Genomic DNA, 24,768 nt, shown 5'->3' on the forward strand with positions numbered 1-24,768 from the left:
TTTTCTTGGTGGCGTGGATCAGTTGATGGTGCATTCGGGTGGCGAGCTTGAGGGTAGTCATGTTGTCCGGCGTTGGGTCTCTTCTCCAGGCTTTCTCGAGGGCTCGGCAGTTCTTCTTGGAGCTCTTGAGTTCGTCGGTGAACCACGGGGCCTTCTTGCTTCCGGGTCTGCTGGGCGGGGTCCTCAGAGGGGCGAGCTCGTCCGCGCAGGTGGAGATCCATTTCGTGAGGTTGTCGGCGGCTTGGCTGGGGTTCGGTGAGCTGGCGGGAGGGTGCTGGCTCAGGGATGCGGCGAATTGTTCGGCTGTGATCTTGTTCCAGCTTCTTCGTGCAGCCTGTTGCTGGTGGTGGTGGACCGTGGTTCTTTTGAAGGTGAAGTGGATGCAGCTGTGGTCCGTCCAGTGGAGTCCAGTGGCGTGGCTGAAGGAGATGTCTTTGCTGGACGAGAAGACTGCGTCGAGTGTGTGTCCGGCGAGGTGGGTGGGGGTGGTCACCAGCTGCTTGAGTCCGAGGGTGGCGAGGTTGTCAAGCAGGGTGGTGGTGTTGCGGTCGTTGTTGTTCTCCAGGTGGAAGTTGATGTCCCCGAGGAGGATGTAGTCAGCAGAGGGGAGGGCGTGCGGGCTGATGAAGTCGGCGATGTCTTCGCTGAATTGAGTGCGTGGTCCCGGGAGTCGGTAGATCAGGGTGCCTCTGAGGGTGGTCTTGGGGTCGGTGTGGATCTGGAAGTGCAGGTGTTCGGCGATTGTCAGGGTGTTGTCGGCGTTGGTCGAGATACGGATGGTGTCCCTGTGGACACCGTCCCTGTGGACCCTACCTTGGGTCTGGTTCGCACTATAGAAAACTCTAAAAATAAAAAGAAAATCCTCGAGTGGCTTCTCTTATAGTGAGTGACTCGATTTACTGTGTTCAGTCTTACAACGACAATTTATTCTTTTGGTCTCAAAATGAGTATCGTGATTCCAAAGGTAGCACAATCAAGCATAAAATGCTTTGGGTTCGAGTCGCAGAACTTAAACAACGTCTGCCGCTCGTGAATGTAATTCACACTCTTGGTCACCAATGCGTAGGTGTCCACGCTATTGGCAACAGTTTGGCTGACGAGGCAACGAAAACAGCAGTGGCAACATATCTAGTAGCAGCAGTTACAAGATCCAAAAGTAAAATTGATGATGACATCTTGGCAGCAATTGCTGCAACAGAGAAGGGTGATAATTACCCTTGGGGTTTCCCTTCTAAATACTCTTATCATTTAAGTCCTGATAAAGTTCCCTATGTGAGAATTAACGATGTTGGTGACAAATTGATTCCCAACGCGGACTGCAGGCTTTCCTTGATAACAGCCGCTCACGAAGGTATGGCTTCTGCCCATGCCTGCGTTTCCGCGACTTTTACTATCTTACAACAACGCTACTGGTGGCGCGGATTGTATAAACGGACTCGTGCTTATGTCCTTAATTGTGACATTTTGCCAGCAGATTAAACCTTCGACTGCTACGCGTCCACCTCGAACACAGTTGTACATATCTAATAAACCACTAAGGTGTGTTTATTTAGATCACTGCGGTCCTTTCTCCTCTGATACTGCGTATAAGTACATCTTAGTTGCAGTGGAGTGCACACGTTTTCTATGGGTCTGGCCACAACGGAGTGCTGATGCTCGAACTGTCATCAGGGATTTGCGTGTCTTTGTGGGAATTTTTGCATGTGGTACCCTTCATTCAGACCAGGGTCCAGGGTTCGCCTCTAAGCCGTACAAGGATGCCATGAGATCTTTGGGGGTCCAAGTCAAATTTTCGTCTCCATACCGGCCTGAGGGCAATAGCGTTGTGGAACAAATAAACCGTGACTTAAAGCGATCCCTGACAGCTAGGGTTTTAGGTACTCGCAGGAACTGGTTGGCCCATTTGTATAGCGTTCAATGTGCACTTAATAATCTCCCTAGAAGGTCTCCGGGTGGGCGGACCCCATACGAAATGCTCTTTGGCATAAAGATGCTTGTCCCGGACCTTGATGGTCTAGACATGGTGGCGTCGGCCGCACCCTTTGACGTAGATGATCATTCTGCTGTATTACAGAATCTACAAGAGTCCCGAGACAGTCTTGCAAAGGAACACTTGCCCTCCACAACTGATGCTGCACTTCAGATTCCGGTAGTTGACTGGTGACGAGTTGGTGACCTGGTCCGTGAGAAGGTGGTGAACAAGGAGTTTGGCCCCTCTTATCGTGCTCTAGTTCCAGTGCTTGGCGTGCAGGGTACAAGAACAGTCATTTAATCTCCACTTCCTGGTCGTAAGGATAACAGGTACATTTCCATTGACAATGTCAAACTACAACGAGTGGCTGATTCTTTTTAGTACGACTCCAGCGGTCTCTTGTCCAGTAATGCTGAGAAATTCTGTTTTGGCTCCGGCAAATACCAACAGGCCTGACATTGCCATCGAGATGCATACAGTTACTAATCCTTTATTGACTACACCGACTGGTGGTCCCGTTGAAGATACTGAGTATACCTATCCCACAGATGTGTCGTTACCTGGTGTGCAATCAAGTGCTGTTGACCAGTCACGTTTTTCATTTGACACTAACTCTACGACATCGAATGCCCCATCAAAAATTTCTATTTTTGCTGTTTGGTTTAAAAGAAATGTTTTACTTCCCCCTTGGACTTACATTTGGCTGGTGCTCATATCTATTTTTTTGTTATGTCAATTAGATTTGTGGACACTATCTAACCGAAAGATCTGCAATTAGATGAATTGATGGAACATTGGCACCCCACTCCTCATCACACATCATGAAAAGAGACCAGACTTTTGTTAATATTACTGCCTGGCCTGTGTTAGATGGGATTGTATGGGATGTTGTAAAATTTCAAATTCATAGTCCCACAGAGGTGATTAATGTCCCCAATGTACTTTGTGTTTCTATGGGGTATGTTGTGAAACAAAACATACGCTCTGATGATTGAGATGTCCAAGCCGTAGAGGCTCTTTTTTCTGATTTAAAATATTATGCTGCTTTTGATGCTGAAGATTTGTATTTAGACACAGCAAATTATGGAGAGTTGTTTTGCTACCAATGGGAACATTGTCCAGCACCAATTGAAGGCAGCTCCAAAACACTAGTGAAAAAATGTACATATTTTACAGATTTTAGTGTATCTGAACCTGAAGCCTTTTATTTTGAAATGGCTGCTGAGTCATCTTCCTAAATCAGACTAAATTATTGTATTCAAAGTCCTTTATGAATGACTTAGTTATAGGGGGCTATGAGCTGTGGAAAGATACCATTGGTCTTAAATCTGTTTGGGGTTCTAAAACTTGGCAGGTACAAGGCACAGAAGCTCTGCATCGTGCATGCCTTATCCCGAACCGCATGTTGTTTTTTAATTCTACCATTTTTCAGACCACCTGCTTTGGATTGGCTACTTCTAAAAAGATTAATTCCCCTACTATTCCTGATCTGGGCGCTTATCCAAAATGGGATGATCACACAGAGTTGTCCCTTGATGTATTACAGTCATTCATTAGTAATACATCCTTCAACATTTCAAACTTAGATCCTGGAGAATGGTTAATATGGCAGAAAAGTTCAGATTCCTGTCAACATTGTTTTCTGGGTCTGTACCCAGGCTATACACAGGTTAGGGTAGACCCCCGATTTGAATCTTCCCATTCTGTTACTACCTATTCTGTAGGAAAGTTATGTCAAACCTGGCTGCAGCATTCCACCTTGGCATCTGTTAAACTTCATTTATCCAAATTGAATGACAAGGTAGATTTGAATGATTTTGTAAAGGGCCCTGTGGGTGGCAGGTCCAAAAGATGGGTGTATGCTGTTTACAACGAAGTTTGGAAATTATCTCAAATTGAAGCTGCTTCTAGATTAAGAGCTATTGATCAAGCAAATTTGGAAAAAGTGCTTGCTGTCATTGATAATAGCATAAACACCCTTTCTTCCAGAATTTACACATTAGATAATATTGTTTCATTTGTTGTGGACATTGTAAAGGATATATGTCTGTTTTATACCATGGTCAAAATCAATTGCGTTCTATAATGCAGTTTGCATGGACTTTACAAAGATTGAAGGCTGGGAAAGTTCCCTGGGACTACATGAACACATCATCTTTATTCCTGCCGTTTAATCTGACTGATAAACAACAGTTCATGTCCATGAAGGATGCAACATACTCATTATTGCATATTGAAAAGTTAGAACCCTTACCATTCTCTGTGGCCGAATCAAACTCAGCTGTGTGGCTTATACATGGATTGACCACTTTGCCATTTAAACTGTTTAAGTTCAGTTCATGTATGAAACACTATGCCTTAGGCAGGTACGAACAATTTGGTACCGCTTCCCTGCATGAAGTTTGGTCACTCCCATTTACATGCAGGTGTCTGAGAGAGGGTAAAGAGGTTTATTTAAAAGGAGAGGAATGCACTTCCACACCTGATCACTCAGTAGTCTGTAGGAACATCCAATTGCATGGTGCATGCAACGGTCACGCACCGAATTTAGCTTGCATTCTGAAGGGAAATCCTTGACCAGCGATTACACCCACTTTCACGTTATTACCTAACGGTAGTTATTTGCTTTTAAATAAGGAAGCATGCTGCGGGATGCTAGTAGGGATTCCGTACATTGTAACTGTCTCCCAAACATTTGTCCTTCACGTAGCAAACACCCGCACCGAGGTGCATGCGCTGTTAAATACTGATCTTCCCCTTCATTTAGCTGCTCTGATTCACACTATATTCAATGCCTCGTCAACAACTGGCTTGGTGCATTTTTTCAAAGTTCTGGGCTCCAGCCTTGTGACCTCCTTCCAAACAATATTTGGTGTGATACCGACATTTTTTCATTCTATTTTTTCCAGCGTTTTTGGCGGGCTTCCGTTAATTCTCGCCTTGACTGCTGGTGTGCTGCTTTTGGTTTGCTTGCTCCGCAATGGCTGCATGATCTGTATTACAAGACAGCCTGCCCCGGCTGCTTCAACTGCGCAACCCGGATGCTTGAATACTATGGAACATTACCACTGGCCACTTTGAGCGTAGCCTATGGATTATCCTTCCGGTTCTCATGCTTTACTCGCGTGCAACCTGTTTTCCATTGCCTAGATTGTCCATTCGAATGGGCTCTGGATTTGTGCCTGTCCAACACGGCGTCTCCTGCCCCGGATTATGATCGACTAATGAGTCCCTTAGTGGCTCATGAGTTGGACTGTTCTGGTACCGGGATTATGGCCTGTGGAGCGGTGCACGGAGTCCTAGGGGATTGGGATATGTATGCGGCAGCATATGACTTCCTGACGCAAAGTTATCTTGAAGAACACGCAAGTTGTCCTCTGATGGTGCTAGAGGCTCCGGTTATCGAAGAACATGTATGTTCATTTACTTTACTTGACTGGATGGCTGACTCATTTACTGAACATTACAATGACTTCCTCTTGGAGGCCGTTGCAACATATTGTGCCTACACGTTGATGGATTAAATTGGCAGTTGTCCATCTTCCGTTCGTTCTAATCTGGATATTTTTAAAAATGTTCTTTTTTACTCCACTTTGGGCTGTATACCGCCCCTGAGAGATGTTTTAATTTTTTACTTTTTCCCAATTTTTTTTCGAACTTTCACTACCAATTATTTGGATTTTCAATGGATGAACTTGATTCTGTCTTGCTCGAACTTGAACTCTGCATTCCTACATGGCTTCCCTATTCTGTTTGTGGTCCGATCAAGGGAGGGTGCACACATCGCTATGTTAGCATAAGGGTTTTAGAAGCTAAACGCCATCCTGCCACTTTGCTGCTTTTGCACACGACACTAAAGGTAGCTGTTATTACAAGTAAAACTGCTTGCTTGCTTTTTATTCACATGAGAATGGTCTGTTATTCACATCCCTAGACGTGCACCGCGACCTTAGTCTGAATACTGTGTGCAGAAGCCGTCAAGGTCTAATAACAGTGTATGCTGTTGAATTCAGGTTGATCGGCCCACGCTCTAGACACAACAAGCACACAGCTGAGAATATCTGAAACTCTGGTGCCTTTAATATTGCATTTTGCATGCATGATTCAGACAATTGGAGAAAACCTTTCCAGACACAGAGAGCAGAGCTGATCCAGTGATGTGATTCACCTAAGCTGATCTTTGAGGTGTGGGGTTCCCCATTTAAACCTAGAGACCTTCCATTAGTTTATAAAACTAGTTTACTAGTTAAGGGAGGGTGGTTCACAAAGTATTATAGGACGTGTTTTCCACTATCACTTTTAATATGATTTCTCCCTTCATTTTCTATGGTATTGTAACAATGCTGATGGTTTTATTTTTATTCATTTGTCTGCTTATGTTAGCCAAAGTACTGCACCTTAGAGCACGTAGTTAAAAATAAACATTTTAAACTTTTCCGTGTCTCTGATTACTCTTGTTGTGGACTGATATGAGAATATTCCCACCATTCCTGAGAGTACTCTAAGTTGCTTGTTCTGGGTTGTCTAATCATTGGTAGCTTCAAAATGATATTGAGAACGAATGAGACACTGATGCTAGTCGGATAGGGGTTCTGGGTACTGAGGTGAGTTTTTTGGTACACCACAATTTCCTGTGCAGGGTAGGCAGAATTCTTTTTTAAAAATGTTATATCCATAACCAAGGCTAATATAATTCCTCCTGGTTGAAAGGACGCAATAATCAAACCCATACACAAAAAAGGCGCTATGAATGTTCCGGATAATTATCGTCTGATAAGTCTGTTGGATGTAGGCGCAAAATTATACTCTAAAGTTATATTAAGGGCTTTAAAGAATTGAATTTTGGGAAATTGAGTTATCCCTACGGAGTAGGGAGCTTTAAATCCGGGCGCTCAGCAATTGACCAGTGTTTCAGTCTAAGGGCTTTGAGGCAGAAGGCAAAGGAAACAACTGGGACTTTATTCTGCTGTTTTTGTAGATTTTATTTCAGATTTCGATTTACTCGACCATAGTATACTCTGGGCAAAACTAAGACTATAGGGTATTCCAAATTGCGTAATAGCAGGAATTGCATAATGGGAACTGTGCCCAAGTAGATCTTGATTTAGATGGGGCCCTTTCGGGGAGAATCCCCTTGGGAAATGAGTTAAGGAAGGGTTGTATCCTGGCCTCTACACTGTTTCTCTGTTCCTTGCTGACCTTGCGGGAAAGTTGGCAGCGACTCATTCTTTTTCCCAAAAAATATTGGGTAGACATGTGTCATGCCTACTCTATGTAGATGACCTGGTAATTTTGAATGTGACTCAAGTAGGCCTGCAGAGGAAGTTGACCAAATTCAATAATTATTGTTAGACTAATAAATTGATGGTGAACCTGGAAAAAACAAAAAATAATCCTGTTTAGGGAAAAAAGTAAACCGTATAAGTGGCTGTTAGGTAATAGTAAGGTTGAGGTTGAGTTGTCATATAAGTACTTGGGTCTTGCATAAAGAACTGGTGGAGATGAGGGCAGCAGCAACGATAGGGGTCCTTGTTCACTTTAAGAAGACTTTTCATTGCCCTTATTGGACTCCCCTTTTGATAGCTTATAATGCAATGGTCCCCACTCAATGCCTCTACGTGGCCGAGTTACTAGCCTTAAGTATGGAGGGAAGCTGGGAGAGATGTGAAAGTAAGTGTTTGACAAAATTGTTGGCTCTCCCTAAAGGTGTAATGACCCAGGCAATCAGATTGGAAGGAAATTAGCAGGCTTGTAACTTTTAGCTTATAAAGCAACCATGTGATTATGGGATAAACGTTGGGTCTAAAAGGTACAGAAGATATCAGCCTTATGTGCTGCTGAAATAGGGAAGCTTGAACTAAAGTGGGTGAAGAAGGTCAGGAAAAGGCTAGAAACCATTGCAGGAACCTTAAAAATGGAATGAAAAATAATTGAGGACTCACACCTTTCTAATGCAGAATTAAAATTGGCCTGTAAAAAAAGAGTCCAGGTTGGCTGACATGGAGTATGTAAGGAACAGACCCTCTGCAAAGTATATGGTAGATTCTTGGGAAAATAGGAATGCATTTTTGTATTTATCCGCACTTCCTGACGACCCATTACATTTAGCACTATTAAAAGTTTGGGTAGCATTAACTGTGCGATATATAAGAGCTGAAAAGTTTGATGTTTTCTTAGCTTCAGAGAATAATTGCACATGTGGATTGCATTTTCAAAAGTTTAACGTCCTTGTATTAAGTGATTGCCGTCATTTTAATAGGCTTTCTCGTTTGATTTTAAAACCGCTTTTGATGCACTTGCACTTTTGTTAAATATGGAATTTTTGATGTGGCATGCGCACTGGCATTTCTTTTTAAATATGTCTGGATTAGTGATGCAATGGGCTCAGGTGTCAGAGGAATGGAGATTATATGCACAAGAGAACGGTGCATTGGGTATTTAACTGGCTTACAAATAAGGGGGGTGGGGGTCTTTACTTTTCTTTTCTTCTTCCCCTTTTAAAAACAAGATCTTATCTGGTTTTCAAATATATGTTTTAAAGACAGTGTCTAAACATTAATAAAGTATGAACTGAACTCCTGTAGAACACATGGAGCTGCAAACACTCCACCCCACCAATGGCAGCTTCCACAAGGCCCAGGCAGTTCCCTTCCTCCTGGCTTCAGCAGACAGCCCTCCATTGCAATTTACCACCTGCTCCAAGCAGGTGTTAATTTGAGTGGAAAAGGAAATGGGTTGGTAATTGTCCTGAAAACAGGAATATCTGCAGAAAAGGACCCAGTAAAACAGTTGTGCAATTTATTTCCCATTCCAGGCCCATTATCTCATAGTGGGTGGATACCAGCCATAACCCGAGATTCTGGTGCCCGGTTCCTCTGTATTCCAACACAGGACTATTGTATCTAAGAGGATTCTTTAGTCAAATACATGTATGTCAATTAGGAACAGCGTTCTTACCTCTGGCTTTACCTTGTCACCCCTGGTCTCAGGGCTCATGATAGCAGCCTCTGGAGAAGAAAGTAGAGGGGTCTATCCTTCCATTCACTGCCCTCCCCTACCCACAGCAGCAGCACAAAATAGTGTATTAAGGGAGTAAGGGTGAGGCAAGGGGTCAGCCCAGTGATGTTATTAGTTGCCAGAGGCCATGCTATATCACTTCTGCTACCTTTGGCATTTTGGTGAATTTATGTCAAATGGTGGTCATAAGAGGCAGCAGCACCAACCAAGAAGTAGTGACAGGATAGACCAGCAGTCTGCAAAATTTTCATTCCACAGCATATTTTACAAACCAGGCCCTGTCCAGGTTTGTTTTGCATACAGGGTTCCGCCCATGTGCCGGTGCCTTATAACATAGCACAAGCCATATGTGCAAGTCCATGCCAGTAGTACCAGCTCCCTCGTTTCTTCCTTCTTGGAAAGTTGGGTAGGGATACATTTTAGATGATTTTTTTTGTAAACTAGACTTATTGCCCACAGCATTCTTTTCACTTGCTCTACCAATTGTCCTATAGTATGATGCAAACTCTTGTTTACTGCCAACTTACCGTACACATGTGGTGTGATACATGTTCACTGAAGAGTAACTACCGAGAAAGAAGCAGTGACAGGTGTAATAAAATCCTTTTATTGCATTTTGTGCAGACAGAAGTCTAAAAAAATGGAGACAGAAAGCTATAACGCGTAAAAGAGCATTCACCACCAAAAACCCTACAGTAAGCACTAAGCACAGTATAACACAAGAGAAATACAGACTCTTACTGAAGAAACACACGTGTACACAAAGGAAAAACAGCCCAGGGCTAACTATTTTGGTTTCCAACCTTTTTTTGTCGTTTTCTGTACAAAGTTTTAACGTATTTGCATTGCTATACATAGACTTGAACACAAAGCGTACTAATACTACAAATCTATGGGGGTATTGCACTCAGAATAAAAGTCACTTGAAAATACATAAAACACCTATAGCTACAGTGATTTCAAAGATCTCCCTTCATTGAGCTCATATTTTGTGGAAACATTCATAACAATGTATTGCACATGTAGCAGGGAAAGTGAATTGTAATCCCCAGGAGACCAAGCGGAGGGGGTTAATTGTCTATGGAGGCTTGATCCTTCCATTTAGTGTCTTGCCTCTTGTAGTGCAACATGGAATATTTTCACCTTTCGCCACCTCCTACCTAAAGTGAAACGACCCAGGACGTATCGAAAATAAGCTGCCATTTTGCCACAAATACTAGTTTCAATGTGCGCTGCATGGGCGTGGCATCTATTGTGACTGACAGGTAAGGTATGGTTGACCCATCAGTTGCATGGAGGTGTATGGTAATTTTAGATCTTCATCTGTGATTTCTGAGTTTCATCCTTGGTGGTGTTGAGGCACCCAGGGTGGTTTTTAGTGCATTCTTCCCAGCTATGAAATTCCTAGTGATCTGGAGCTTCCCGTTTAGTCAAATAGGTGACTTTCAAAAAATTTAACTAGAAGGGTGAATATTAATACTACTCTGTCGGTCTCAAGCTCAAGAAGCTTCTCAGCAGGCACATAGAATCTTACAATGATCCTCCTCTCTTGGGGTGTAGGACACAGGGGTACAAATGGGTGTTAATGCCAGAAATAGTAATCGGTTTGCCGCCCGAGAATGTCCATGGATTAGAAATGAGGAAAAGATGGAATCCCATTATCCTCAATGAGACATTTAGAACACTAGGATGAGAGGCTTTTCGACAAAGACCACAATCTAAAAACAGAGTGCCGAAGGCCTTAAGATCCACACTTTCTTTGTATGAAATGTGTTTGCTAGTGCACATTTAACTTTAGTGATTATTAAAAAAGCAAGTAGCCCTACATTCTCTAAACAGTACCATCTTGATCTGAATCTTAGATCAAATCTGGTGAATCAAAAGATTGTTCTGCTAGTACTATGTAGTACATATGAATGTTAGTCAGTATCCTTGTTTGCACTTAGTTCATTTTCATTTTGTTGACCATCAAAGATGTAAAGCCTGTGTCTATTTTATATATGTTGACAGTCTGGGCAGTAATTGTACTTCCTCTCACTTATCTTCTTCTGTCCATTTGTGGTTCATCTTTTTCTTGCAAGCTTGAACTCTCTTAGTATTTGCTTCGACATAGGATGCCCTTCAATTATACTATTTCTTGATTTCAGACATATACTAGATATGATCATGGTTTCCAAAGTTTATCTAGCAAGGGATCCAAAGCGAAGTACCTAGTTTTCAGCCATGCTCTACACACCTCATATCTGCTGTTGACAAGTTAAATTTCAGTCCCTAGGAGTAATGTTTTAGGTTGAGTCCGAACTCTAGTCGATGGTTCGTAAATTCACTTGATACAAGGCTAATCTTTCAGAGCTTGTTGATGTCTTTACCATTAAAGGTGCTCTTGTGGTCCCAAAGAACATAGATGGATTTTTATTCATACCACGTGACAGCAGACCTGTGTTCTACAATCCTTTCACTCAAGGAGTCTTTTCCTTCATCTTGGAAGAACAGCTCCAAACTACAAAGTTTTTTTAAATAGCAAATTTACTTTTGCAAATTTCTGAAAAGAACCTCTGGACAGAAGTGAAGTTGTGATACCAGCACATTAACTTTTTAAGATCCAGTTCTCTAGTGATGGTGTTGCATTTTTTCAAAGGGCTACTCTGATCCATTTCATGACACATAACACTTGAGTCTAGGTTTGTTTGGCCTTATGTGTACCTAATCATTCTTCAACACATGCTGTCTTCCGCAGTGAACAGTTGGGGAGGTCCCTGTAGTGTTAAGAAAGTGGAACTTGGCAGTTCAATGTCCATTCATCCAGATATGTCTTAAATGAATGAAAATCTTTGTAAAGCATACTCCGAAGAGTCTTACGAGAGCGACCCATCTCAAGGCGAAGCTCAAAGATTAGACCATGCTCAAAGCTTCAGCAGGAATCACTCTGACACAGGAAACTGTCTTGTGAGACTACCACAAGCAGGAGAAGTTAATCTGATTGCCTGGTAACAACTGTAATAGTTAGGAAAGACATATACAATGAACTTCGGTCACTACTGGTGAGTTAAACCAAGGAAGAACAAACATACACTGCTGGTTTTGTCTATTTTAGATAGATGGAATTAAAAACTGCAAGGATTTCAGTATCATTTGTTGCTTTATGACTTGTTACACTTGTAATAGTTAGTTCCATCCCCACTCACCCGAGTTGTATTACGTACGTCATTTATTCTTCATTTGACTCAGTCACTGTCTCCATAACAAAACATTATGTCAATACCTTTACGTGCTTGGTGACATTTTGTCACAGTGTAGGTTCAAGAGAAGTAGCTTCACAATGCCAAGGTTTCAACTACTCTTATTTTTAGCGTGTTCCCACAGACACCCTTAAATGTATGCTTCCAGACGCTAATAAGTACACTACAGTAGAGGGCCTGGGATATTGTGGAAATATACGTACCATTCACTTCCCATAATGTCAACAGTGATATGGCTCCATAATCTTCTTCTCCAACCATGTATTCACTGTTGGTAGAATATGCATGCAAGCCAGACACATTTATATGTCAGTGCTTGTTTTTTGGATAGCGCTTGGTTGCCCAATGAAGTGATTTTAAAAGCTTTGTGACTCTCTGTCCTTTCTTTCAAAAAGCTCTATTGTATTTGAGGGACATTGTATCTCACAAATCCGTATAGGGACTCTGCCCTGGTACGTGAGGGAACAGGAGCTTTTGCAAAAGCAGTGGGCCATCAGGAAGGAAAATAAAGGCATGGACTAATATTTAGTGGGTTTCCTAAAGGTTTATACATGTCCCTCATCTGATATTGAGGTTTTGTTTTCAAAATAAAAAAATATCTGGCACCAAGAATATGAACTCTGAAGTGCCCTTTGGCTGAAGAAGTTGAACAAAAATACTTGAATTAATGGCTTTGGCAAAATGGCAACCATTTTCTTAGTCAATATACAGTAAAATGTGGTGTGCACTAACAAACTACTACAAAATTCAACTTACTGCAGGGAATGGAAAATTATGAAAGCATAAGGAAAATATAATGGATTTGTCATGATTTTTGTATTGCACAGGAGCATTAGAGGGTCGTAGGAATGTTCAAACCATAGGTTTGGTAATATATAAATGTTTGTTCTCACTGTGGATGCTTGCAAGTAGTTCTAACACATGGTTAATAGTCAAATATCTACAGTGCCAGGTGTGCAAATCAGTGCTACTGTTGTGATCACCATGTAAGACAGGACTGTAACTGGCATGCACTTTTCATGCATTAACTACATACTACTCTGCAGTCAGTGCATGTTCTGGCATTTGCAAATGTCAATCTCTTGTTGCTCTCGGTAGCTTGTTCTAGTCAAGTTCAGAATCAGACAGTACTTCCCTCTCCCATAGAAGATACATTTCCCAAAGCCCTAAATAGGTTCCTACAGGACCAGTCCTCTTACAGTGATTTATCCCATGGAAAGATACACTGTTCTACTATACCAAAGAACAGCACTACCGCAGTGCTTCCTTTCTCAAAGATGGATAACTCTCCCACAATGGCTCCTAGCCATATGTTCATTTTACCCTTCGGTTCTATGCTTGGGGTCTCTGGCCTTTCATTTTTATTTTGTGCATGGGATTGTGGTGCTTCTTCTATGTAAGAAAAATAGTCTGATTGGGTTGAGCATATTTGTGATTCAGTTCCAGGTTATGCCTGATGACACGGTATTAAGCAAGAGAATTTAGAGTCTGGCTTATCGATTGATTTTTGTTTTTTACTCACGGCATTTGCTAGTTATTGACTTTAACCTTAATTTTCCAGTTTGATTACCCCCTTAACCCACGGATTGTGATTTTGTCAGAATTTGAAAATGATTGGTGAATGGCAGCTCGGTCATTAGCAGATGTTGCAAGGATCTCCTTTCTGATTTGTTCAGTTGTGTTCTGGATTTTTCAAGCACCTTCCCACTGGAAATTATTTCTTCTTGTCTAGTTTCAATATTTCATCATGAAGATCAATTGAACTAAATGATTCAGAGCTAGTTTCGATCGAATACCTAGCAGCCTGTTGGGTTTCTTTGGTTGGTAGTCTTTAGCTTTAAGATTTGAGAGGCGGCTTTGTCTGCGGGCCAACAATTGATTATCATTGTCGCCAGTGAGGACCGCAAGCATCCCTTATTCATCTTTGTTTACACTCTGGCCTTTTGTGTGAAGGTTTGAGTGCGAGTTCTGTGATAACACTGCATTTCTCTTAGTTGGGGGGTTTCCCCTCTTGTACAGCAGCCATTCAGACCATAACTTGCACAACAAATGCTACGCTTATGACCTCACAAAACTAATAAATGAAAATGCCTGCAAGCAAAATATAAATAACATTACATATTCAAAGCAATAAATAATACTACATACATAGTTGCCTCTTTCATAGCGTTAAGGGTAATATGATATGCAATCCCATCTTTAAGATTAATTTTTGTAATTGCATTTGTCACAACAAGAGTGAGGTCAAAATCATCGTGTCTGGTGTGCAAGTTACTGTTTGCTTGTCTGCTGTGTGAAGTATGGTTAATGGTCTTAACCATAACTTGGAAATGTAAGAGTTTTTTGGGGTTTTAATTTGCAATCATAACCGCATTTCAACTATTTTTAGGTGAATTTCTGATTTTTTTAAACATATATTTAGGTGTTATATTCAAACCTAACCATAACTTTACTTTAACCTTTGGTTTTTCCGTGAATGTAATTTTATATATATATATAATTTTTTTTAATTTCTTGGTTACGCCCAGTGCCCTGGTGGAGGCTTATTCTACGAAGCATAGCAGAATTTATTTTATCTGAAGAACCGTGGTTACCAAGTTCATGGTGACCGGTATAATTTATGTTGCTTTCTCTTTGCCTGTGGAGATTCTGATGTTCGGTTTTCCTGTTTGGAGAACTTCGAAAATTAAATATTCAGTACCAATATTCAAATGTTGATTAGCCAAAGATTTCAGCGTACATTTTAGCAGCTCTGGCTTCACAGATATGCAAAGGCTGAGTTGCTACCAGCTCTGCTTGAATACCTTTTACTTTGGGATGCCACTCCTGCAGAGCATGGGACCAAACATATTTTTCTAAGTTTTACTGGATTGGGACATTTCCTTTTGTGTTCTTTTTCTTGTATAAAGACCTTGCAGGATAGCACAACACTAGAATCCTAAATTCACTTTCATCATTTTGTACAAAATTACACTGATCTTACATCTTTCTGGCTTACTCCTAACAGATCCTCAATGGGGAGGCGGAAGTTGATTTCTCTTGCAGTGCCAGATAGAATCTCGAGACCGGTCAGAAGCAAACAACTTTCTTTGAGGTTCTGTAAGGTAGACTGACAAAAAAATGTACTGAGCAAGAAAAACGATATTATTGTGTCTTGATGGTTGTACGTCAAAATATCGAGAACAGAAATATGACCCTACAAAAATTCTGTGACCTAAATATTGAGAACAAAAATATTGTGATAGTAGGTATATTGGTCAATCGAGGAAAGAATAATAAACCTATATGTAATTGGCTTCATGCTTTTTTTGGTAGTCAATATTTTGGGCGTAATATTCCAGTAGTTCACCATTAAAGGATGCAAGAGTTCTGAATACGGGATCAAAGCTGGTATGTGCATACCACATGATCTGTGAAACTCCTAAGTTCAATCAAAATCTTGCTCAGTTGCAAAGTGCAAAATCTCTTGGTCCATCTACCATGGCTGAATGTAAAAGATCTCTCGAGCCTGAAGGGAACCAGACTGCTTAAGAGGTGTGACATATGCACAGTGAGCAAGATCTCCAAAACCAGTTACTTGTTCGCCTTTGCAACGGCTGTTAACACTATATCCACTCTTTTCTCTTCAAGATCTCTGAAGTTGAAAGCCAGATTATGCTGTTGACGATCTCTGAAGGGTACAACAACATACACATTTGTAAAATCTCAGAAGACATTTCAAACACCAAGTTCTGTAAGATCTCTGACGCCTGAGAACAGGCCAACCACATCAGGCTGTCCAGGATGTCTGACGCCTAAATGAGGGTACAACACAAGATTTATAAATTCAAAATGACTCGGGCCAGGTGGGACTGTGAGAAGTCTGCATTAACAGTAGGCCTTGCTAGATTTATGCTAAGATAAGGAGAGTTTGCCATGGAGGTCTACAGCAACATATTGCCTTGCAAGACTCATCTGAAGTACACTGGTTTGGGGAAATATGCAGCAACACAAGATCATGTACCCTCATACAAACCTGCAACAAGCTTTTGTGTGACTTTTTGGAGCCTCCATCAACATAAGTGTGAGATGTCCATGCCAGACGTATGGGAATGCCGATCACAAGTCTTTGCAAGAACTCTAGACGTCTTGGAGTGATACATGGCCTTTGAGAAACCTACACTACTATGAGGCATTGCAAGTATGTGAAATCTGGGAAGCTTGCAGAGAGACCATATAGAACCAGATTTCCAGAATGTGCAAAAACTGTCTGTTTCAAGCGTCTTCAAATGCCTTGAATTAGTAAGCAAAGATAAGATTAAGGAAATCCTAGGGCAGGATGGCCAACGGTGGTTCATTAGGAGTGGATACATCCCAAGCTTTCAGGAGAGGCACTGAGTTTTTTAAAATGATTCCCATTTCAATTAATAATATGTAAATTTCTGCAAGGTGTTTATGTCCTCAAAATATAGCATGAATCCAGACCTCATAGATCAACACTGGACACCCCTCTCCTAGAGCAATATTCACCCATGCAACATAACTTAATCACAATTAGATACGCAGCACAGCACAGGGACCTTGCAGCAATGTCAAGTGGGGCAGATCCCCAAAGAGGCATATGGCATCCTACAACTCACTTACATATATTTATATATATATATATAAACACAAATAAATAAACCTGCACTACGAATTCAGCTGGTGCAAATATGGCACCCAACATCTGGCAGGAGATTTTAAAGCTAAATTTAAGATAAAAATAAATAAATAGAAATCTTTTGTCCAAACATAAATTTCTATCACAACATGATCAGCTCTGTCTGAGACTTTTAGCATAACAAGGGAAAGGGAAAATGGAAAAGCTCACCTCAGAGCCTTCCAATAGTAAGACACTCATCTCTCCTCATCCAAATCACACAAAGGAGCTGCCCTCAATGGAATATAGAAAGACTTCTGGGCACAGGCTGAGCATCACAGTGAAGCTAAACTGAGGTGATAGGAGAGCAGCCAGGATCAAACACTGGTCACTCATGCAAGACACCAAAACGCTTCACACATAGGCTCACAACCGAGACAACATTTCTAACCATCCACTCCTGCACACGTAGCTTGCTTCAAGTTCATAAATTCGTTCCGGTGCCCCACATAGGGGTATGAAGTGCGATATAAATACTATCAATGAATCAAGAGAACAGCGTGGGCATCGCTATTGAGCCAAACTAGAGAAATAAGGGAGCGGCCACGGGAACACAAGCAAATCTACTTAAGAGGATTTGGGAAGAGCCCACATGAAAGACTTTCAGCCATTGAGACCTCACCATTAGAGCAACACCTGCAAATCAGTGGGAGAGGCATGGGAGAAAACCTCATTTGCAGACAAGTCATGCCACTGGTTTTCCTGCAGGGAAATATTTTGACTGGTAAAAATTCCATATGGTAGTGAAGCTGTTGGTCTCCTGTGTGAGTGTGGCTCCTTTTTGACAATCAGGGTCACAGAGTTCCTTCTTTGGGAGCTTACATGATGGATTATGCAAAGGGAGGGGATGTTTTGAATCACATGTCAAAGTCATCATTTAGAATTTTTCTATCTTCTATATATACTTATATATATATATATATATATTTGTTTTCTTTTTTTGCATCCGATCATTATTGCATTGAGCTCCCCTGGCATCATGGTTGGACAGGATTCTGAAAGCAATGACAGCCCTTGCTTGGCTCCCGGCCATGTTCCAGTAACTCCTCGGCATTGCTTCATCGCCTCCTGTGCAGCTGCTTTCCCCAGACACTTTGAAAATACTTCTCGCTTTCCTTTTACACACCCAGGAGTTGTCCACTTCAGGGAGTCATGCACACAGATACATCTTGCCACAGATCATGCACGAAGGAGTGTGGCGGAGGTAGGCTGAGGGGAGCATGTGAAAATGATCCTATTCGGCAAAGGAGGGAGCGGTACTAAAATATGGACGGATAACACTGGCGACTGCTTCCCCGTCGGTATCTTCTCACCAAGTCCTCACACATCAACCAATACTGGCTGAAACCAAAAGGAAGAACATAGAGACGATGGAGCCTAGTACTGAAGACCTGGGAGCAGAGGCAGGGGACTTGCAGAGAGAGAGAAACATTTAGAGAGGTAAGCATGCTGGTGGCACTCTCTCTCCTCTTCATCCTTACGTCCTAATGTTCCCACACAAGGAAACAAGTCACACACAATAAGTCATGAGGGTCCCAAATGGAGACTTAAAAGTGTAAGGGTTTGGATACAGTTCCAGCCAAGTTCAACAAATACATAGTGGGAGCAAAGGAACAGAAGGAACAGCAAAGAGGTGGTGGAATCACACCAATACCTTGCGCTCCGGTCAAAGTGTCCACTGGTTGAGCAGAGAGAGGCAAATGATGGGACCAGTGGTGGCGGGTTCCTATTCGGTGAGGCTCAGTTTAAGTGATGGATATATAGACTGTAATTATATTTATATATAAACAATGACAGCAGTGCTGTGATATAGACAGGGGTGAGAGTTGCTCTTTGTGCTGGAATGCTCATGGAAGATCTAGTGCTGCAGTTCAAAATGGAGGAAAGGTACGGGAGGATGTCTGAAGCCGGGTGAAGTTTCTGAGCACGCAACACGAACAGAAGACCCTTTCCACTTCAGGAGCTCTGAAGCAGGAGGTCGGGCTCTCGCTGACAGTGCCGAAAAACTTCCGACAAGTGTTCACATTTCAAGAGTAGATAGTAATGACTTCTCGTCCTCCGCCGCGGACAAGCATAACTCTGTCCAAATGTTCAGTCAGAACTTCCAGGAACTCCATGTCTGTAGGAAGTGGCAGGTTAAGGACAAAAAGCCAAAACATCTTCAAACAATTTACACTGTCACAGAACAAAGGCTGGCAGTAAACTTTATAACAAGAGAGATGGTTCTCAATCTGAATACAACCACACAGTTTACTATTGACATTGATTTACAGATTTTTAGGAATACTCTGACTTAACAGCAAATATCTGAGGAAACAATTACTTTTACAGTATGCCTTCCACACATAACCTAATGACAGTGTGAAAATTGTACAAGTGCACATTAGCTCAAATGTGTAACCGTGAACCTATTTATTTTTGTACTTATTTTTTACTTGTGTATTTTCCTCTTCATAGAAAAAACATATTTCCGTGGGACCGTTATCACACTCATCGAACCACATACCACTACTAGGCATAAGTTTGGGAAGAACAAGGAGTGTGGGGAACAAGCATTGCCAATGTTGTGAATCCCCACATAGTTCTGACTTTGTGGGTGTTTGCCATAAAAAATGCAACCTTTATGCCACAGCAATGGGAATGTAAATTGTTCAGCCCACCCACGCTTACGGTTGAGGAAAAAACTTTGAGTTAGTGCTTTTTCAGCAGTAGGACATGCAATTTGCAACTGTACATAAAAGCAGTTCGTTCACGGTCATTTGTGGCCCCAGAAATAACATTTTACTCACATGCACAAATCAGTACTGTTGTGCACCAAATCATTATGTTATGTTCAATTCATAATGCTTGTTGGCTTTCATGAGGTTGTTGAGGATTACCATGGCCTTTTTAGTGTAGGATCATCTCTGTAATTTCATAATATTAGCATGTCTTGTTAGATATACCTGAGGTCTAATTCGCAGAAGTTCCTGTACATCCAGAGGGTCTATAGGGCTAGGCGCAGTGGACGATCCTTTACTTTTCTTATGGCAAAACTTTGGCATTCCCTTCGGACCATCCTTCGTTTTGCTGCTTCGGATAGGATCTTTAGGAAAGGCCTGAAAACCCACTTGTTTAATGCTTAGGTTGATGCCTAGGCTGCTAGTCAATTTTTAGAGTGCTCGTGCTGCTAGTGCCGGATGCTCACCCAGTAATAGGTATGCACTTTATAAATGCCATTGTACTGTATTGGCAGAAGGAGGATACCAGAACACTAATACTGTTTTCACTTTTTAGCTTCTCAGCTTCATTATGCACCATTGTCCAAGGTTTAGGCCCCACTAATATGATGAATCCCCTCATGCTCTACACCCATTAGGGCCATAATGGATTTCTTTTTCTCTGCTGTCACAGTAAACATCCAGAACATGGGGGTAGTTTACGAATGTTTAGCTTGGGTGCTTGCGGTGAGCAAACTGATGCAAAACATTGTGTCAATTTACATACCATTAAAAAGGTCTGCAAGTGCTTGTAAAAAGTGTAGTTCCACAGGAGTGCACAAACAACCTTTAGTAAATGTAAGTCAGAGTGTCGTTGTTAGGTGTTTTTGATTAATTTATATTGGAGTCTTACTTCTCTGTTCTTGAAAGGTTAAAGCACCTAATATTGATTGTTAGTTTATGGAAGGGTTTTATCAGTGTTAAGTTCCACAGGCGTTGACTTATTTTGTATAACTTTTTTTTTTTTACAGATTTATGAAAAATTCCAGGTCATTGGAGTGAGTACGAAAAATATTCTTACACGTTTTGCTGTGTCTTGCTTGAGTAGTTTTGCAGTCTATGTTGAGCGTATGGACTGCAGTCACTGTCTACCATCTGAACAGAAGCGGCACAACAGTGATGCTTGTAAGTCTTTAAAGCATGAATCACTGGAGGGTGAGAGACATGGTCAGGATGGATGGGATGATACGAAGGACTAGAGAAGTGAGAGAGAGTTCTCTTCATCAGCTTTCCTGTGATGTGTATTTAGAAGCATAGGAGACAGCTTTCTCAATCCTGTCTAGAAATAACACTAAATCATCAGCTAAGAGTGGTCATAACTCCCTCATCTTCGAACGTGTTCATCCCTTCAATCGTCTTCTGCATTGAAATATGATGTCTGCTAATCCTTGCCTAACTAGGACCCTTTACCATTATTGGCAGGCTGTCCGGTCTCAGCCTTTTGTGCCATCTTCTGAAAGGGCTCTGGCTGTAATGTCAAAGCAACATTGGTGTGGTCTTGCTGGCTCATGCGTTCAGAAGTCAAATTTTCCCTCCATAAATATTATTACTATTTAGACAGAAAACTCCTATAAAGATGAGATCTAACATAATAAGGAAATTGAGTTGTGGAATCTGTGTTTTGGGTGCACTTTTCCCTTTTGCACAATTATCATTGTCCAGACCCTCTTTACCTGAGGTGTGCTTACATTATTTGTCCTAATATCAAGGACTGTGACCAAACATGTTTACTTGTAAAAGAATGAGGAGGTAATTTTACTACAGAGATGAAGGAATCAACTTTAGGTACATTATCTGATCCTTTACATGTGCTGAAGAACCTATTGAAAGGCCTTAAAGAAGTCTTCCAACACTTGTTGCTACTGAGACTTCAGCTCCTAGGCTGGAGAAGGAATTTACGGCTTCTCCTAATGGCCTGTGATTCCTACCTGGGTGCAGAGTACTGTATTCCCAGTGGCCACTGCTCTACGCAGATCAATCCACCTTCTCTCTTATCTCTCACAAACCATGCAAATGCAGAAGAAGCAATTGGGCAACTGTTCCAGGACAGTTTCCTCTACACGCCCCTACAATGCATCCCTTATTCCAAGGTATAATAGCATGTAGGACGAAAAGAGAGACGGGTGTAAAAGCCTAAAACAGTGTTGACCTACATTAAGTTAAACTGTAACATGTTTCAGCCATGTTTCCTTATCCATGCTAACACTGCCACCTCTGATGTTGAGCCGTTCCCACCCCTAGGCTCCAGGGGGCTTATTTACAAGCCCCTTGCGTAGCCGGTACATCACTTTTCCCCATGTTAAAAGCAACGCATCAGCGGCGCAATGGGCTTGTAAACAGAGACGAGCTTGCTTACCCAAAAATATTTACCTATCTGCTACTGCTCGAAGGTCATTTCACCCTCTGTCCTGACCTCAGGCTAGACACCTGCTTGTGTGTTCATGTGTTCCTATTCAAAACTTATAAGCACTTATAAGCACTAGTGTATATATGTGTGTCTTGCAGTTGATTGAGGAGCTCACTCCATTAACGAGAGCTGGGGAAAACTGTCCGGTTTGCACTGTGACTCACAGACCATTTACTTTAGTTTTTTTGTCAGTAAACCAACTTGGATTGGACTGTTGGAGTTTTCTTTCATACAGATGGAAATCCGAGATTTGATACAAATAAGAGGCTTTTGCTCCTTTAGTGAAAGTGAAAAAAAAATATGTATCAGAGTCATGCTAAGCACTAAGCATGTGACCATAGGGTTGACGGTCACACGGTAACCATGGCTCAAGACTTCAGCTAGATGTGTAAAGCTGTGTGAGGGTGTCAGGCTGTTTGGCAAGACAGAGTCTACCATAGATTCAGATATAGCATAAGGGACCAAGGGCAATAAAACTCAGTAACCACCAATATCATCTAAACACTTCCCTAGACAAATGGGTCTTTCTGTTAAATGTAGATCTATAGGATGTCCATGCTTGCTTTGTGGCAAAGAAAAAGCATTATAAGTTCACCGACCTCTTGGCAGGAGTCAAGTATCTTCAATTGTGAGTAATTCCCTTTGAAGTTATGCTGCCTCCTCAGGTGTACACCATGGGGCTTATTACGATGTCGGACACGGACGCAGAAACTAGACGACTGACCTCCAATCAGTGGTCCATACTGCCTAATTACGATGCGACAGCACATGGTGCGGTTGCATACTCACATTTCCCTATAGGAGTATGTGCTATAACTGGTGCTATGTAAAGCGCTCTGATACCCGATTCGGGTCATGTTCGCGCTATATAAAACTCTGCAAAAAATACATAAATGGCTATGGCAAACCGGCCGTAGCACAAGCTTCCATAGGGAAATGGGAGGTTGTGTTCATCCCTGCACTGCGTGGCTGGCACCTCAGCGTACCTGCCACACGGCGCAGGGATCAACAAGGGGGCACCGGCCCCCAACCGGAGGCCATAAACAAAAGGGGTCCCTGCCAGGGGCCCCTAAACAGACTTCCCATGTTGGAAAGCCCGACATGGAAAGCCTTACAGAAATCGATCATCATAATCTGGATGGCATAAAACGCCACCCATATGGATTATGTGCCGGTTCCGACTGGTGCCCGTCGGAAGCCAGCCAGAATGACGGCCGGTTTCACTTCCACCTGCCTAAATTGTATTTAGGCGGTCGGAAGTGAAACCAACGATCTCGGTCGGAAAGCCTCTCTGACCGAGATTGTAATCGGTCCCCATATGTGTTTCAGGCAGGCCAGTTAATATCACAAGAGAGGGGGTTCACATATGCCCTTACTAGATAACTAAATAATAAGGGGTTCTCTCGCACACAACCGCTTTAGATGATCTATTACATTATTCAGCTTCTGCTGAGACTGATGTTTAGCATCAATGGGGCAAAGCCTTTCTTTTCACTTGCTTACTAGGTAAATTAATAGGTATAGTGTGGCAAAAAAATATGATTCTGCACCCTTTAAACTGAGGGTTCTTTAAGTATGTTTCTGTCTGTCAGCAAGCACCGAAGTAATACAATTTAAGACCCTGTTGGAATAGATGCCTTCTTGCCGCGTTCTGTCTGAAGACCTACAGAAGATGCTCCCCATGAGAGAGCGGATGATCAGAAGTAGTGACTGTAATAGCATTTCCTTTTGCAGAGTCAGCTAAAGAACTGTTATTGATCATGGATCCTGGATTTAGGATCTTACAAACTATTTGCTGACAAAACCACAACTTCATTTTCAGAAGAATAATTATGATAAATAACTTAGCTAAAAATCAATGCAGCTGGATTTGCTGTAATCTCCTTTATAATATTTCAGGGGACAACATTGTGATTCTCATAGACTCCACCTAAGGTAAGATCTTAGGTTGTATCAAATGAAGCACAGCCGTTTTAGTACTTGACAATCCAAAATGGATCACATCCTTGTAAATAGGAACTAATGGGAAGACGCCCAGAAATTAAAAGAATTAGTTATACACCATGGGCCAGATTTATCAAGGTTTCATACAATACAATACAGCAAGACAACCTGCTGTGCTGTGCTGCGTTAAAGGGAGAGGACAGGAATGTGCCATATTTACCAATATATGGTGCATTCCTGCTCTCTGCTTGCTCTGGCCCTCAATCTGCTGCCGAGCACCAACACAGGCACCCTTGTGCAGTAGTGCAAGGGTGCCTTCGCTACAGGCAGATTTGTTTTTTTGCAGGAAGGTGCACCTTCCTGCACAAAAAACAATCCTTAGAGGTGTTTTTCTCTTTATAAATATGCTGCAGAATGTAGCACACTTAGAGGAAACAATGAGGAGAAATAAAGATATTTCTAGTTATTGCCACTCCTCTGGGAAGGCATAGCATTTTGATGCATTCCCAGGTTTACCAGTCTTGGTAAATCTGGAAATGTGCCAAAATCAATGGGTGGATGTGTGGAACACCCATGCTCCACTCCATTCATGGACCGCCTTCCCAAGGGAAGAGTAACGCAAGGCAGTGACTTGGGATGTCGCTCGTTAAACCAGATTAACCGAGCAACGCAGAGCCACTCAAGGTAGCCTTGAGTTGCTTGGTAAATCTGACTTAAGCATTATATGCTAATGGATGGCAAATTTCTAGAGT

The 24,768-nt window shown here is 42.0% G+C and overlaps 1 protein-coding gene across 3 annotated transcripts in view; it reads right to left on the reverse strand.

Annotated features, from left to right (window-relative positions):
• Window positions 1-9,575: 9,575 nt before the first annotated feature.
• SLC12A5 (solute carrier family 12 member 5) overlaps window positions 9,576-24,768 on the reverse strand; it is a 1,098,594-nt gene continuing 1,083,401 nt past the window's right edge. For all 3 annotated transcript variants that reach the window (XM_085619360.1, XM_085619359.1, XM_085619361.1), the window contains one exon: window positions 9,576-19,025. In XM_085619360.1, the coding sequence (XP_085475486.1) occupies window positions 18,934-19,025 (92 nt within the window). In that variant the 3' untranslated portion in view covers window positions 9,576-18,933. The remainder of the gene's footprint in view (window positions 19,026-24,768) is intronic.

Source organism: Triturus cristatus, chromosome 7, assembly GCF_964204655.1.
Source record: "Triturus cristatus chromosome 7, aTriCri1.1, whole genome shotgun sequence".
Taxonomy (NCBI): Eukaryota; Metazoa; Chordata; class Amphibia; order Caudata; family Salamandridae; genus Triturus; species Triturus cristatus.